Here is a 17693-nt window from a genome sequence, read left to right on the forward strand (position 1 = left end):
TCCATAATCCTCAAATGGAAAAAGTTTGGGACGACCAGAACTCTTCCTAGACCTGGCCGTCCAGCCAAACTGAGCAATCGTGGGAGAAGAGCCTTGGTGAGAGAGGTAAAGAAGAACCCAAAGATCACTGTGGCTGAGCTCCAGAGATGCAGTAGGGAGATGGGAGAAAGTTCCACAGAGTCAACTATCACTGCAGCCCTCCACCAGTCGGGGCTTTATGGCAGAGTGGCCCGACGGAAGCCTCTCCTCAGTGCAAGACACATGAAAGCCCACATAGAGTTGGCCAAAAAACACATGAAGGACTCCCAGACTATGAGAAATAAAATTTTCTGGTCTGATGAGACCAAGATTGAACTTTTTGGTGTTAATTTTAAGCGGTATGTGTGGAGAAAACCAGGCACTGCTCATCCCCTGCCCAATACAATCCCTACAGTGAAACATGGTGGTGGGAGCATCATGTTGTGGGGGTGTTTTTCAACTGCAGGGACAGGACGACTGGTTGCAATTGAAGGAAAGATGAATGCAGCCAAGTACAGAGATATCCTGGAAGAAAACCTCTTCCAAGAGTGCTCAGGACCTCAGACTGGGCCGAAGGTTCACCTTTCAACAGGACAATGACCCTAAGCACACAGCTAAAATAACAAAGGAAGGGCTTCAGAACAACTCTGTGACCGTTCTTGACTGGCCCAGCCAGAGCCCTGACCTAAACCCAATTGAGCATCTCTGGAGAGACCTGAAAATGGCTGTCCACCAACGTTCACCATCCAACCTGACAGAACTGGAGAGGATCTGCAAGGAAGAATGGCAGAGGATCCCCAAATCCAGGTGTGAAAAACTTGTTGCATCATTCCCAAGAAGACTCATGGCTGTACTAGCTCAAAAGGGTGCTTCTACTCAATACTGAGCACAGGGTCTGAATACTTATGACCATGTGATATTTCAGTTTTTCTTTTTTAATAAATTTGCAAAAATTTCTACATTTCTGTTTTTTTCTGTCAAGATGGGGTGCTGAGTGTACATTAATGAGAAATAAAATGAACTTTTTTGATTTTGGCAAATGGCAGCAATGACACAAAGAGTGAAAAATTTAAAGGGGTCTGAATACTTTCCGTACCCACTGTATATGTTTTCAAGGTAAAGTAGTAAAACAAAAGAAAAAAAACGAAGGGCAAAGAAATGTTACCACTGAATCTGCATTAATAATACTAGCAGTAATTAAATGACTAACTGCTGATTTGGTGTCTGCTCATTGAGAAGGTAATAATGAAGTTAAGACTCCCTAGGAGACTAAGACAGAGGACTTACCATGTGAACAGGAGACAGAGAGCTAATGACGGACTCTTAATAGGAAGGAAATCTTTTCCCTAATGGCATTATATTGAGTGAATGACAGGCAAGTGAGTGATGTGACCTTCAAGCTGACGAGGAAGGAGGTGGGGAGGAATGAGCTGCTGATACAATGCAGGGAGAGAAGGACAAAATATAGGTGACAGAAACGCAAGAAAAAACAAAACAAATGAGCTGTCAATGATGACTTTTTTCACTTCCAAGATAGAACCATTTGTTGTTAGTCAATATAAAAGAGCAGCAGCAAATCAAGAGAAGTACATAGAGAAACATGGCTTCTTGCTGTAAAAAGATTGTTTCATTTTTATTTATAGTGATACTAATATAGCTAGACAGAAAGGAAGATATGTGATTTAAATTTTGCAATCAGCTTCTTACGTTACACAAAATTAGATTTTTGTCTAGGATTTATTATGGGCTCTGCAATTTCTCTGGTGATTTCCACTTTGATGGAAATCAGGAATTTTGGTATATCTGCTATTTGTCCTCATTTTAGAGATAATGATGATGAGTTAGAAACTAGATCCACCAGTACTGAATTTTGAGTCAGTTTCTATACTTGATGTGACTTCATTTATATTAGTTCTCTCTAATGGACAAATTATGGAATGGAGACGCTGTAGATAAGAAGCATGTCTTTTCCTGTCCCGTAAACCTGGTGGATAGTTACTGTGGGACAGCTACATTTTTCTTGTTTTATAACAAGAAATCTTTAAAGTAGTTAGAATGTCAGAGAAAGTCCTATATTACTGTACTGTATTACAATCTTCTCAGATAGCTCATAGGCTTTTGACACCTTCCCTTTCTACCTCTCCCACTTCACATTATCTTACTGCTGTTATGCTATAACCATTCCTATTGTCTGCCTGTTCCATTTACCTCTTTGAACTTGGATCATTAATTAATCAGTCTTTGTATATTGTACTGTTATGAAGGGATCAGTGTTTTCATTTTGTCTTTAAGTTGAACCAACTTAAATACACCAGTTTTTAGCCTGGACCACACTCCCTCATCAATATTGCAAATGCCAACCTTTGATCTTAGCTTTGATTTTGACTCAACTTTACTGGTCACAATCAGATGTTCTTCAATAACAATTCAACAATTTTATTTTACAATGTGGATACAAAAGGTTTGCACTGAAAATGTGCAACTTGCATAGTGATTTAGTACAAAACAGAGCATTTTATAGGCATAAAAATGAAACAATCTTGGTGACAATGTCAGAAAATATTTTCTAGGATGAAAATGGTATACCAACTATAATTGTGAATGAGGATGTGGCCTCATTTTGTGTTTTGTTGCTATTATGTCATTTGAAATAAAATTTGAATAATACACTGCATTTGTATTTATCAATAAAAATAAATGAAGACACCTGAGCTTTATTCTAGTCAGTTTAGCTAAAATAGATTAATTTCTCTATCACTTATTACCTACATTTTTAAGGGCAATGATTTGCCTTTTTTTTTTTTTTTTTGTAAATTCAGCTTGTCTAAGTTAACAGTCCATTTACTACACACTCCATAAAACAAACCAGAAATATAATAATTTTTTCAGGCTACAGTATAGTATGTCTGTCTGTTGTATAATGGGAAAATACTGAAGGCCTTTAACAAACACTGCACTTTTTTATTTTGTGGACTAGTTTGTCAATTCAATTTGTCTCTGTGCATTTATTATGCAGAGACTCTGTATATTAGATAGTTGTCTATGTTTCTCCATCAGTTTGAAGAAATATTACCAGACGTCCAGTCCCACTGAGAATACAGACATCTGCCTGCAGCACTGTGATCAACAGCAGCTCCACAGCAGCGTGACAGCAGTTTGAATATCTTATTATAATGTAAACTCCTCTAATCAACATAAATCATGTCTAAATATATTTTCCTTTACCAGGGATTTTGAGATCAATTTATTCCCATAAATCACAGAAAAACTCTTAAAAATTGAAAAAGAATAATATCATTTTATGCCTTTGTTTTCTGAAGCAGGGGTAGTACATGACTCTGTAACTCATTGTAATCACTTCACTGATGCTGTTGAGCTCCTGTATCTGTTGATCCTACCCATTTCTACAAAATGTAAAAGTAAAACAAAACCAACAGAGCATTTGGACTTTGTAAAGCCATGTATTTATGTGAGCAACAGGATGACCTCATTAGCTCAGTGTGTCCCACTGTGTACTGAAAATCTTCTACATTTGCAGGTTTTAAGGGCACCAGCTACTTGCATAGGGTTTTTCCATTATCCTAGGCTGGTCTGCTTTAGCTGTGCTGTGCCATGTGCTTCCACCACAGCCTCACAGCAGGGTTGACCCACACCACATGACTGTGCTAGGTAACAGAGCGGTCACAACCAATACTTTGGCTACTCCTTCAGCTAGCTCTGGTTTCAGCTCTTTAAATTGTATCTCTTGTGCTGGAAACTAGGGGAAAAGCTCTGTTTTCTAAAAGTTTCTGTGTTCTCATCTCCCAGTACTTTTGTAGCTTCTGCTGATGTTCTTGTGTTTCAAATACATGGGCCAGACATGGCCATCAAACAGGCCGGGGGGGTCTGGCATCGTGGAGTTGACACTCATATGTACTTTCACAAAATCAGTCTTATTTTTTCTTATTTTAGATCAGATACTATTACTTTATTCATCACATTTATTCCATTTTCGAGCTATGTTAAATTATTGCTGATGCAAACTGAACCATTCCTGTGTTTGCTGCTTCAAATTACAAGGTTTCCACTGGCAAACTGATGATCACTAGTGGTGACATTCTTAAATAAAAATATGTCTAATCAGCCAGAAATGGTCATGTTCTGCTCTCATGTCAGCAGTAACATAAACTGAAAAGTGCTGAGGTGACTGGTTCTTACTGTGGTTTGAGTCTAGCACTCCTCAAACAAGCCTCAGGTAAACAAGTTTAGTTTGCTGTGGTGCAGTGGAAAGCACTCACCAGGATTTTTCCTCCTCAACACAGAGTTGTTAAGATTCTGGGGCAAGTTTGAGGCGCGATTGTTGTTTAGCCAGCTAAACCTAAGGTTAACACTGATTTTTTTATGTTAAAAATGGCTGGTATTCAAGTGTTAATTCTACCAGGTTTGCAGTAGCAGTTTTTGGTCATTCTCACAGCTTAGAATAAATGGAAGAAATGCAGAACCCACTTACTGAATGTCACCATTAATACAGGATCTGACTGTGAACAAAAGTACTGAATTCTCATTAATATTATACACGCAACTACCATAACTGCTGCTGAGTATTTATATTAAAACTAAGTTTATTTTAAGGCAATATATAAATAATATATTGCTTTTCATATTATCATACTATTATTTGTTATCTTCTTACTTGTTTATATTATAGTGGTTTCTCAGATTCTGGGTCATTTACCCTTAATGCTGTTAATTTCTCCTTCTGCAGTTTTCCCACATGGATAAGCAGCATCATCTCACATTTAATATGCTGCTCTGTTGAATCTCATCTTCTTTCATGTGCATTGGACAACTAAGAATCTGAACAGACTTTGTGAGAGTCTGTCTAAACAAACTGAGCTTTTCACTTTTTCAGGCAGCATCAATCTGACAGCAGACAATTACATTGTGCATAGAGGGGGATAAAGGTGTGTCAGTTGCTTTTAATTACATAAAGACAACAGATAAACCTCACATTATCACAATCAGATATTTTTCTGTCACCAAAACAACAGACAGCAGGATGAAAAAAACATTCAGGTCAGAAATGACAAGTTACAAATTTTAAAGTTTATTCAAAATTCATAAATAAATTTAATACTGTCTGTTACTTAGCTTAAAATTTGAAAATAGAATTAAGTTTGGTGATGAGAGGACAATACTAACTTTAGTTTCTGACTAAAATTGTGACTCTTAAGTAAGATTACATCTAAATATATTTTAGAGTAGTCTGGAAATCAGTGAAAAACTCCATATAGGCCCACCTGTCTAAAATCTGAATGTGTCTCTCTGTGTCCAGGTGGAAACTATCGCGGTGTGTTTGCACTGGGTCTGGTTCAGGGTGAGTGGAAGATGTATGTGAAGGGGCCGCTGGATAGGGAGGAACGCAGCCTCTACATCATCAATGTTACAGCTAGTGATGGACTCTTCGTTTCCCAGGCAACAGTCAAGGTGACAGTGATAGACACCAATGACAACAACCCCATTTGTGACCAGGTGAGGGAAAAAACCTTATGTTGCTCTTTTTTTAGCACTGATGCAAGCACAGTGACTGTTAGGTTTGGGTAAGTTGTAAACCTACCACTTCTGTTTGATTTAGCTAACAGTAAATGTAGCCATGCCTCATTTTATCTGACCAATTGTTGCCTATTTCTTTGCTGAATGTGTGTGTGTGTTGGGTGCATGTTTGCAGGCTGCGTACACTGCTTCCATTCCAGAGGACCTCCCAGTCAACAGTGTGCTACTAAGGGTTGGAGCTACAGATGCAGATGTGGGTGTTAGTGCCTGGATCCAGTACTCCTTACATGGACCAGGATCCCAGGACTTCAGCATGGACCCAGACACTGGTATGAACATAGTGTGGCTTTGAGAGCATGCATCAACAATACATTTCTTTTAGTACACAACTTATTACATATCCTTATTTTTCCAAATGTGCTATACTACAACTTGAATTAATCTGGTAGGGAATGAAATGCAGCAATAAATTGGGGCCAGGGGACCAGCTCGCACTGTTGGGCTTGTGTGACACATTTACATGTCCCCATTTGGCTCCAGAGCTTACTGTTTGACATGTTATTTCTAACCTGTCCAGGGGAGATCAAGTCATCTGTGCTTCTGGACCGTGAGGTGACACCCAACTACCGGCTGGTTGCCCAGGCAACTGATGGTGGTGGGCGGTGGTGCCGTGCTGAGGTGCAGCTGGCAGTGACTGATGTGAATGACAACCCCCCTATCTTCACCCTGTCTCAGTACACTGCCAGTGTGTATGAAGACACTGCCACCAAAGCCCTGCTCACTCGCATCCAGGCTATAGACCCTGATGAAGGTACTACTGCTATTACTCTTATTTGCTGTTATTTGTTACTATTATCTGTTTCAAAAAGTTATAAAATTACTCAGAAACAGTCATCACTGGAATAGAGAGATCAGCAATACAAAAATCATTTTGTTTCAAGCCTTTAAGCCTTTGATGGCTGACATTTCTTCTGGTTCACTTCACTCACTTCACTTCTGGCTGTGCATCAGGTCTCGGGCGCATGGTGGTCTACTCCCTGGCAGACTCTGCAGGAGGTTCCTTCTCCATAGATAAATCCTCCGGCATTGTGGTCCTGGAGCGTGTTCTCGACCGTGAGGTCCAGCCAGCTTATCAGATAACAGTCCGTGCTTCTGACCAGGGTTCACCGCTGTCTCTCTCCTCACTGGTTAATGTTACAATTACTGTGCTGGACATCAATGACAACCCACCCGTGTTTGAGCGACGTGATCAGCTGGCAACAGTGCCAGAGGACGTGGGAATGGGAACTGAGGTTCTTAGAGTTTATGCTGCCAGCAAGGACATCGGGACCAATGCTGAGATCACCTATAGTATCCGATCAGGCAATGAACATGGGAAGTTCCACATCCACCCACTCACCGGTGAGTCTCTTTGCTTGCTTCCCTTGGGACTGTCACACACAAACACTGCAAGCTGTCTGGGGATGAGTTGAGTCACAGAGAAAATATGTTCAGTGTGGAGGGTATGGTATGATAACTACTAACATACTTCTGGTCACCTTGTCCCCACTACAGCTAATTAGCATTTTTTACATTGCTCTTTAGGCTAGGATGTAAGAGAAAGAGGAGCAACAACAGATTTGTAAGCACAGGAGTTTGGTGTATTTTGCCATTCTCTGTGTCTCAACTTAGAATTAGTTGCACTGCTGTGCCAAAATAAATTTTCAGTGGATACACAACTGACTGCTGCACTTTGGATCTCAGCTCTCAAAGCTAAGTAGTGCTACAAAACTAGTAGGCTGACAGCGACAGAGTACAATAAAGAAAGGACCATAAAATCTTCTTCTTCTCCTTTCGGCTGCTCCCTTCAGGGGTCGCCACAGCGAATCATCTGCCTCCATTTAACCCTATCCTCTGTATCCTCCTCACCCACACCAACTATCCTCATGTCCTCCTTCACTACATCCAAGAACCTCCTCTTTGGTCTTCCTCTAGGCTTCCTTCCTGGCAGCTCTAACCTCAGCATCCTTTTACCAATGTATTCACTGTCCCTCCTCTGAACATGTCCAAACCATCTCAATCTGGCTTCCCTGGCTTTTTCTCCAAAACATCTAACATGAGCTGTCCCTCTGATGTCCTCATTCCTGATCCTATCCATCCTCGTCACTCCCAGAGAGAACCTCAACATCTTCAGCTCTGCTACCTCCAGCTCTGCCTCCTGTCTTTTTCTCAGTGCCACTGTCTCTAAACCAGACAACATTGCTGGTCTCACCACTGTCTTGTCCACCTTTCCTTTCATTCTTGCTGACACTCTTTTGTCACACATCACACCTGACACTTTCCTCCACCAGTTCCAACCTGCTTGCTCACGTCTCTTCACTTCATTTCCACACTCTACATTACTCTGGACTGTTGACCCTAGGTACTTAAAATCCTCCACCTTCTTCACCTCTACTCCCTGTAACCTGACCGTTCTACTTGAGTCCCTCTCATTTACACACATGTACTCTGTTTTACTGCAGCTAACCTTCATTCCTCTCCTTTCCAGAGCAAACCTCCACCTTTCTAGATTTTCCTCCACTACAGATTTTCCTCTCACTACAGATGACAATGTCATCTGCAAACATCATGGTCCATGGAGAATTCAGAATCTGAATAAAGAAAGGACCATAAAATGACTGGCTTAATTTTAACAAATACCCATCCATTAAAGTATTCCAAACCAATGTACAGTACATAAAAGAAATGTCTGGAATGGCTAATGAACACAGAAAAGAACAGGGGCTGTGTTGCACACATGACTGCGTGGCTGATTGTTCAGGTCTGTGCTGGTCCTCTCCTTGGGTCAGCAACTGTTGAAGGAGCTTAATGCTGATTGGAATTTAGGGATGAGGATTATCATTCATTATTCATCTCAACAAAAACATTCTCTGTGCATTTATCTGAAGCTCACAGGAGGTAATAATGTATTTGCAGATTAATCGATCCTTGGTGCTTTAGTATTTGTGTCAGCAGGTGTGTCTATGTGATCGTTTCTGGTAACAAAGGCGCATGTCACCCAGTATAGCACTGTGTCTCACTGAGGTGATTGAAACGTTTTTGAACAGCAATGGAGCTCAGTGGCACAGAGGAAAAAGATATATCAGGCTTTGATGCACACAGACTTCTTGTTAGTAGGTAGCATTTAGTCTTGGCTATTTTAATTACTGTTATTGACAGTAATTAAAGTATAGATAATCACCAGAGCATTAATTCCCTCTCTCTTCACTTTACTCAGGTGCCATTGTAGTTGCTCAGGCTTTGGACTACGAGACCTGCAGGGACTACTTCCTGACAGTGGAGGCTCGTGATGGTGGCACACCACCACTGAGTGCCATTACTACAGTGAACATAAATCTGACAGATGTCAATGACAACGCACCCATGTTTAGCCGTGATGTCTACACTGCAGTGGTGTCAGAGGATGCCACCATTGGAGAATCTGTAGTCCAGGTAGGTACCAAGTTCAGTTTTACCTGTATGCACAGACTGAGCTTGTAAGTGGTCCAAAAGTGAAGTTGACAGATATACATAGGGCAGAAAAGATGATTTATCAATATTTCAAGTTACCCCTGAATTTTTCTTTAATGCCACTGTCATGTTAAATATTCCCTTAATCACCACATGTATAATGACTGGATTTTTGGATTTAAAGTTGCTCTGAATCATGTCTTTAGGGACCGTGTGACCTTTTCTTTAGTCTCACTAAAGTTGCCACCTTTACACAAGAAATATCAAAACCTGATGTGCAGCTTGCATTGACATTTACTGAGCAAATTCCTGACCCACAGAGGATGAATATTTCCAATTTGGACACTCCACGAGCTTCTCTTTAGTTCATGTACAAGATATCCTTATATTGGCTATAGCAAAATCATCATTAGGCTTCTTGTTCCAATAAAAGTGCTTTGGATCTATATTTTGTTAGCTAGTGCATTATCTTTTCATTTGTTACTGTGTGTTTGTGTGAAACTAACAGCTTATCATGATTGAAATGGATCTTTTCAGTAGGTGCCTTGAAATATTAGTGAGACTTGCAAAGGAATCTTTGCAAAGGGATGGTTTTATATGAGACAGCTTGTATATGGTCCAGCTTTTTAGTAGATGGTAGTGCAGTATACAGTTCATTGGTGTAAAGAACCATATGTTTAAGATTTCTTCAATCTGAGAGTAAAAATGACTTTGTGTGATTCTATAATAATTTTAAACCCAAATGTTGGCAAACTGAGTTACCATTTGTTACAACTTGTTTGTCTAGGGATTATAAAGTAACATAAGACCAAGATGTAAAATGGTGAGTACACATTTAATTGCAAAAACAAAAAAAACAGTAAAAACAGTAACTTGAGCTAAACCAAAACTAATAAAGGGAGAAGAGACACAGCTCTTAACTTCAGTCAACCATAAAGAAACTCAGAATGGATGAGTGTGTGTCCAAATACAGAATTAAGCAAATATAGTGAAACTCAACCTGGTACACACTAGTTAGACTCACTACAATGTCAAAAAGAGTGAAGAAGGTTGTCAATGCAAAATAAATAAGTAAACAAGTTACAGAATTCACAAGTGCTCAGAGCAGCAAGGTGAACTGCACATGTTAAGGTATGGCCATCCTGATGCATTGTTACACAGCTATTTAAGTACAGGTGTGCAAATAGAGTAACGTGGACTGTTGATTGGCAGAGAGAGTCAAAGGCTGGTCCAATCTAGGGCGTGGTCCATAGTGGATGGGATGTGGTTGCAGCTGCTGATTGGCAGACCTTGTGACGTACAGAACTCTACCCAAACCCGGTTGATAAGTGATGATAAACACCTTTTAAGTAATCTCTTTTTATGAGATTGTTATTGTAATAATGGCTAGAGTGGATGTCCAGTCATACGGAATGACCATTCCCTAGAGTTTTGCACCTTTAATCCCCTTTTCTTTTGGGGTATTGCCAGCCTCTTTTAGTTACCAAGCTACTGGTCCAGATTCTTTGGCTGGGGGAGTATATTGTAAGCTGCTCTGACTAGAGTCTTACCTGTGGGATATTTCCACATCTGAACAACTGATTTCTCTGTGAGCAACCGCTTCCCAGCTTGTCCAGTTTCACTGTCAACCCTGTGACAAAGCCTTAATCTTGTATCACTCCTCCACCAGTTTCAAGAATAAAAGAGAAGTGTGTGTAATTGAATTTAGAATAATATATGGACAAATGGGTGGTAACTGTTATTTTATAATACAGAACACAATTGTATTTTTTTTCTATTTATGAAATATAGGTAAATAAACAGCCCATATCTGTCTTTTTACACGATGTCCATTACTCCTTATGCTGCCTGGCTTTTTCCTTTGGTCCCGTCAAAATGACTAGCAATAAATGTAATATTGCTTTAATAAGTTGCTTGCACAGATTACCTATGAGGATGTTTTTCACAGAAGACTTTAGCTTCAAAAGTCAACAACAGTACAGCATGCTTTGGAAGATAGTCAGGTACAGTGCAAAGAAAATAGTACTTTCATAATATGTGTTTAAAATTTCATAGTCGTTGGTACAAAGCAGAGTAAATAGGCATTGAAATAAGATGTAATAGCTGTAAAATATATTTAGTTGTGAATTGTTTATCAATTCACCTCTTACTCAGTCCTTGTGTTTCTCCATATTTAACATATCAAAGCAAAGAACTCCTCAACACATTTTTCCTTTGATGTTTTACAGCATCACTTTAAACTACCAGAATATTTCACTTTCTGCTGAAGTCTGTTCAGTCTTATTTAAGAAAATGTACTCTAGCCTGGTCTAGCTTGCTGTGAGATTGTATTTTAACCTGAGAACACATACTATTCCAATCACCTCAAAACATGTGTTTGGGTTGGTAAGGTTTGGATCAAGTCATACCAAGATAACTGTAATCTTCAAGGATTGAAGCGTTGTCATCACATGTGAACGTCAGAAACTTGTGTGTGCTGACAGGTTAGCAGAGCACACATTTGGAACAGAGAAGCCTCATTATTTGTACAGTTTATTGGGAAATGGTAACATATAAATAAAAATATTTTATTGAATTAGCATTTTTATGTTGTTATGAATGTGTAAGACCGGGACAAATAGTCAAAATATGTGACTGTCACATTTTCATTTGAATTAAAATACTGACTCATCCTGCCTTTGTATGTGTTTGTGTGTTCACAGCTGGTAGCAGAAGATTTGGACAGTAAACTGAATGGAGCCATCCTCTACTCCATCATCAGTGGAGACCGTGACAACCAGTTCTTCATTGACCCACTCAGTGGAGTCATCAAGGTCAACAAGCCTCTGGATCGGGAGATGGTGAGGACACTCACTCACACACATACACACACACACACACACTTTAGTCTAGGAATATGTTTAGAGAGGCTTCACACGGACTTCATGTTCAATAGAATGCTACAGACTTAAGCTCGATGGCTAGAATCAAAAATGTGTATTGAGAGGCAGAAAATATGTAAAGCCACATATAATGAAATCTGTATATTAAATTATTATTTTTTAAATTAGCAATTGCTCAAAATACTGGAGATGAATATTTAAGTGAAGTCATGATATGCACAAATGTTTACCTGGGAGACTCCTGAAACTGACATGGTGTTGATGGTTTATATAGTGCAAACTCATTGTTCTGTTTTTAAACTACAGAAAACACTTGTAAATACTGGATTGTGTAATCAAGTCATCTTTTTTGGCATGATGCAGACTGCAGACTGTGAACTCTCATGGTCAGCTATCTTTAATGTAAAGAAGGAGCCGGTTGGCAGCTGATGAATTCACTGGGAGATGGTTTGTTATGAGCTAGATCCCTGACCAGATGGCAACTAATCACACTTGAACAGGAAGCACATGCACAAAGCATCTCTGCATATAAGCGTTTTAATTTGCAGCAGGAAAAAAATGATGGAAGCAATGAACACTCCTGTCTGCCTCCCCCCTGCCTGCCATGCCCCCTCCTCCCATCCCACCATCACCATCTTCTTCCTCTCTGCAGTGCTTGAAAACTTCAGAAATGTTCATATTCCTATCATAAAGTATTCATGAGTGCAGTCGATGAGCCGCCTGAGCGTGCTCAGAAAGAAGTACAGGGACGTGTGGGGGATCAAAGCTTTTGGCTGATGAAAGTGTGTTTGGGGTTATCACACAGAGCAGCAGTGTGTATGTGTGCATATGTATGTCTCTGTGTGTGTGTGTGTGTGTGTGTGTGCAATGCTGCTGTTTCTTTCCATGTGTTTTTGCTTTGATACTTAGGTATGTGTGCACGTATGTGTGTGTGTTTGGGGTTGGGGGTTACATATGTATCCACCTCTCATTTCCATACAAGCTCTTCTATTTTCTAAAGTGGTCTCTCTCTCTCTCTTTCTCTGCTAAGCAGGTCATAGTTGTTTACTACCAATGTTCATTTTTTCACATGTCCCAAGAAGCAGAACATTGTTTTGTTGTTGCTGTTGCATTTTTCTGCAGCATTGCTGCTTTAGCTCTTTATTAAAAAGCAATGAGGAGAAACAGAAAAATATCCTGCAGCAGGTTTAGGGAAGACTGAGCAGCATGCCAGCAGAACAAGTGTGAGTAAGAGTGTGTGTGTGTGTGTGTGTGTGTGCGTGTGTGTGTGTGTGTGAGAGAGAGTGTGTTAGAACTCAAACATTCTCCTTCACACAAGCACATACAGCAGCATTATGTTTGTTCTGTAATATGAAAATCAATCTATCAATCCAGTAAGTCTCATCTCAGATCACAGTTCGAAGGAATCAGAAAAAGAAATAAAGCAGCTTTTTATAGCCAGCCCGAGCTCTTTTGTCTGACATTTTTTTAAGTGATTATGGGAAGAAATTATACTTCATTATTACCTCTTACGCCTGCTATGTAATTAAATCAATATATACTTCATGTGTCCCGTTATGCCAGCTAAAAGCTTTTCACAAATTACACCCTAATCAAGTTGCACAATATATAGAGAAGTTAAATTACAGATTAGCAATATTAGCTGTCAGCGTTCCTGCTTCCTGCTGTGACCAACTCTCAATGAACATCTCACAGCCCTATAGGTCCTGCTGGATGTTCCTATAATAAGTGATTTTCTTGCCCACTTGGGGACCAGTACATTTACAAGCTGTAAACACGCTAACATATGGTCACCTTGAAAATTGATATAGGTTATGTGATTAGAAAACTGCTCACAGTTCCATACAGTTCCAGGGCATCACGAGAGGTGTTAAAAAAATCACTCTCTTTCAATCCTGGCATTGGTCTCTACCAGCCCCTGAAAGAAGTCTCTAGCTCCTTAGCTGCTAAATACTCCATTGTGCTCATGTCTCTCTTCCTTTTGCTGCTGAACAGGCAGTGTACAGTTGCTGTTTTGAGCTTTTACTCTGAAAGCATCTTATGCTGCAAGCACAAACAACACCATAAGAGCAGTGGGAGTGAATCAAATCATTAAAGTTGTGGTCCGGACACCAGCCAATGAGCTGAAACTCACTAAAAAGCTCTGCACAGCTGTGGGGTGCTGGAGATTCAACTGATTCTCTGTTCATCAATGCTAGACCTGATTCACTTTGTCACATTGTCAAAAAACATGAGGCAACAACTCCTTTGGACAGATGCAAAAGCAGAAATTAACACATACTGTATAATTTAAAGTAATGCATGATTGCATATTTTCCACACAATTTACCACAAGTAGTTTGAACACATACCTGTTCTCCTCATCTTACTGTTCTGCTGCTCAGTTTCCTCTTTGTATGTGCTGTCAGTCTGTGAGCATAATTTTACTAGTCTAGATAACTTAGGCTACATTCAGTTTTTCAAAACACAGGAAATAAGAAATGTAATTATTAATTAATAATTAGTAATTATTTCTCTTCTCTAAAAGAAATATCAGCCAAGCTGTGAGCAAATAATGACAACAGTACAGTGAATATGTGCATTAAGTGTGACTGCATCCTGCTCTGCTGGGAACATACTGTGAAGAAATGCTACTATTGCTATTGTAGATAGCTACCTGTGAAATACAAATTTTAGGTGTTGACCATTTAACTTTATGAAGTGACAAAGCCATAGTTCTGGTCAGTTTCATCAACAAATATTATATTTGTCTGATATAAGTCTGAGATATACAGTATTTAGACCCCCTTCAGGTTTTTTCAATTTTATTATGTTGCAGCCTGATACTACAATTGTTTATTTTTTTTCTCATTAATCTACACTCAGTGCCACACAATAGCAAAGTGAAAACAGAATTTGAGGAATGTTTGTAAATTTATTAAAAAGGAAAAACTGAAATATCACATTGACAGAAGTATTCAGACCCTTCACAACAACACGTGTAAATGAGCTCAGGTGCCTCCCATTTATCTTGATTGTTGCTGAGATGTTTTTTACTTCTTGATTGGAGGCCACCAGCGATAAATTAAATTGATTGGACATGATTTGGATAGTGTCACACCTTTCTATAGAAGGCCTCACAGCTGGCAAAGCATAATGGAGCAAAAATCAAACCAACAGGTCAAAGGAACTGCCTGCAGAGCTCAGAGACAGGATTGTTAGGCACAGTACCGATATCCTCAATGAAAACCAGTCACTCAACACTAAGGACCTCAGACTGGGCACACAGCCAAGACAAATCTGTGAATTTCCTAAAATTGCCCAGCAAGAGCCCTGACTTGAACCCTGTTGAACATCTCTGGAGAGACCTGAAAATGGCTGTCCACTGACGGTCCCATCCAACCTGACCAAGCTTGAGAGGATTTGCAAAGAGGAATGGCAGAAAATCCTCCAATCCAGGTCTGCAAAGCTTGTTGCATCATACCCAAAAAGACTCAAGGCTGTAATTGCTGCCAAAGTCCTGAGTGTAAATCAATGAGAAAAAAAAATGAATTTAAACAACTGTAGGCTGCAACATAACAAAACTGAAAAAAGTGAAGGGGGTCTGAATACTTTTTGAATGCACTGTACCTACTCTAGATCATACATAGGCTACTATATATATATATATATATATACGTACAACTCTAGTTATTATCATAAAAATAAATGTGGAAAACATCCGTGTTAGAAAAATGACTGAAAGGGCTAATTGAACTTTATTACAATTTGGGTTTTATTGTCATAGTTTTGGCATGTTGCATCTGTAATAACACTGTTAGCTGGTGAGGTTTGGGGAAACAGTGGCTAACATCATAGGGCTGTTATTAAACCTGGGCCTGTGCCTAGAGCAGTTCCATGCTTCACGATTCATTGTCAAACAAAATGATAAGCCCATTTTTATCCAAGATCAATCTAAAATGACAAACAGAAAAAGAGAAAGGTGTGATGAACACGTTCAAACTCCAGATAGGAAAATTCCTATAGATGTGATGTGTCATTACCTTTCCTTTACTGCCACCCTCAGGACAAACTGAATACTTTCACCAAAACAAACAAAGGCACTAAGATGAATGTAACCATCACTCTGTTGTTGTCCAACATTGTTTTAAAGTCTGGAAGGTAATCACAATGATAGTCTCCACACCCTGAGTCTCATTTTCCACAAAAAAGAGGTTCTTAAGGCTACCATCTGTTCAGTGTGGGAACTGAAACATATTGAGTCTGAGAGATTAGGTAGTGGTGTGTTTATGTTAGTATGAATACAGACATTAGTGAAAATAGGAAACCTCAGGCCAACACAAGCTGCTGCTTTGATCATAGCTACCATGATTGCAAAAAAAAAACAAGCTGCCAAAATTGCTTTCAGAAAACTATGGTTGGAATCTCAGTTGCTACATCTATGATTTATTTTGTTTGTTTTGTTGTGTTTGTTTGTTTTTTCATGGTTTACTGTCTATATCTTCTATTGTGTCTGTCCTTCCCAGGTTCCCAGCTATTCATTGGCCATCAGAGCTTTGGATAGTGGAATCCTACCCATGTCCTCCACTGTGATGGTTAACATAGACATTTCTGATATCAATGACAACCCACCCACCTTCTCCCCAGCCAACCTCACTACTGTCATACAGGTAAACCTGATGATTGATATTACATTTCTACATTGATATTTGGTAAGTATAAACCCAACTGAAGTGTCATAGCACAAAAATCTGCACATATGCGCCTGTACATATGCAACTTTAGCCTCTTATCCATCCGTCACAGCTGTATAAATCTCTACAACAAATTAACAGATGCATCTGTAGTGGTTATTGGTGTGATTAGTAGTCAAGGGTTTAGAGAGGGGGCTTTTTTATAATTATTCTGTGTTTCCTTTATAAAGACCATTTTTAGGTCTCCATTATACCCTGCATTAAGACGAGCTATTTATTCTGCCAATGGTAATAGCTTGCTTACAGTATAATGCTTATAGCACTGAACAATTCAAAACTGAAGCTGTAAATAAATCTTTAAAACCATGCTTTTTAATCACCCTCCCATGGTTGTGCCTTGTTTACTCCCAGTATTACCCTCGCTATAGTTCCTGTCCAGGCTGATCTCACATAGTTTCATTATTTAGTATTATTATTGCAGCTAGTTTAGTCAATCATCATTTTGCCTACTAGATTTATCTATGTGTTGTTCATCTGAGCTGACAAAATGATCAGTGGGGTTCCTAAAAGCACAATCCTAGTGTCCTGTCTATTTCTCATTTTAATGCTTCCAATAGGGTAAAAGAGTGGTAGCAGCCATCAGAATAATACAAATTACATCTAAGTTTACTTTGCTTTGCCATCAGGTGACTACAGTCCCATAGAGTGCCACTATAAGGGAACTGAATTGTCTGAATTATCCTGACCTAAATGTGAACAACTGCCTATTGAGATAACTGTCACTAGCACAAATGAAGCAAGGCTGAGAATTAGTGCTCATCTCGAAGCTTTTTCTAAGTCTGCGTTCTGCCCTCTTAAGAATAGCAAAACTCTGAGTGTTCATGTCTGTAACAAGAGAGGGTAACTTATAGAAACTAATACATGCCTTGAGCACTTTATATTAGTGTCTTGTTTTTTTGGGGTTTTTTTTTCTACCTCTGACAGCTTCAGCTCACTCTTGAAGTGCCAAAATACACCTCTCAGAGTGCGAAAAGAACTTACTCCCAAAGACAAAGAACAATGAACAGATCACAGCAGTTTTATGTCTGCACTAGTTTCC

At 39.4% G+C, this 17693-nt stretch overlaps 1 protein-coding gene across 3 annotated transcripts in view; it reads left to right on the forward strand.

Moving 5' to 3' along the window:
* fat3a (FAT atypical cadherin 3a) overlaps positions 1–17693 on the forward strand; it is a 165108-nt gene that overhangs the window by 125792 nt on the left and 21623 nt on the right. For all 3 annotated transcript variants that reach the window (XM_026296673.1, XM_026296681.1, XM_026296690.1), the window contains exons 12-18: positions 5333–5529; positions 5726–5879; positions 6128–6361; positions 6562–6951; positions 8807–9021; positions 11742–11879; positions 16427–16570. In XM_026296673.1, coding sequence (XP_026152458.1) covers positions 5333–5529; positions 5726–5879; positions 6128–6361; positions 6562–6951; positions 8807–9021; positions 11742–11879; positions 16427–16570 — 1472 coding nt within the window. The remainder of the gene's footprint in view (positions 1–5332; positions 5530–5725; positions 5880–6127; positions 6362–6561; positions 6952–8806; positions 9022–11741; positions 11880–16426; positions 16571–17693) is intronic.

Source organism: Mastacembelus armatus, chromosome 13 (assembly GCF_900324485.2).
Source record: "Mastacembelus armatus chromosome 13, fMasArm1.2, whole genome shotgun sequence".
Lineage (NCBI taxonomy): Eukaryota > Metazoa > Chordata > Actinopteri > Synbranchiformes > Mastacembelidae > Mastacembelus > Mastacembelus armatus.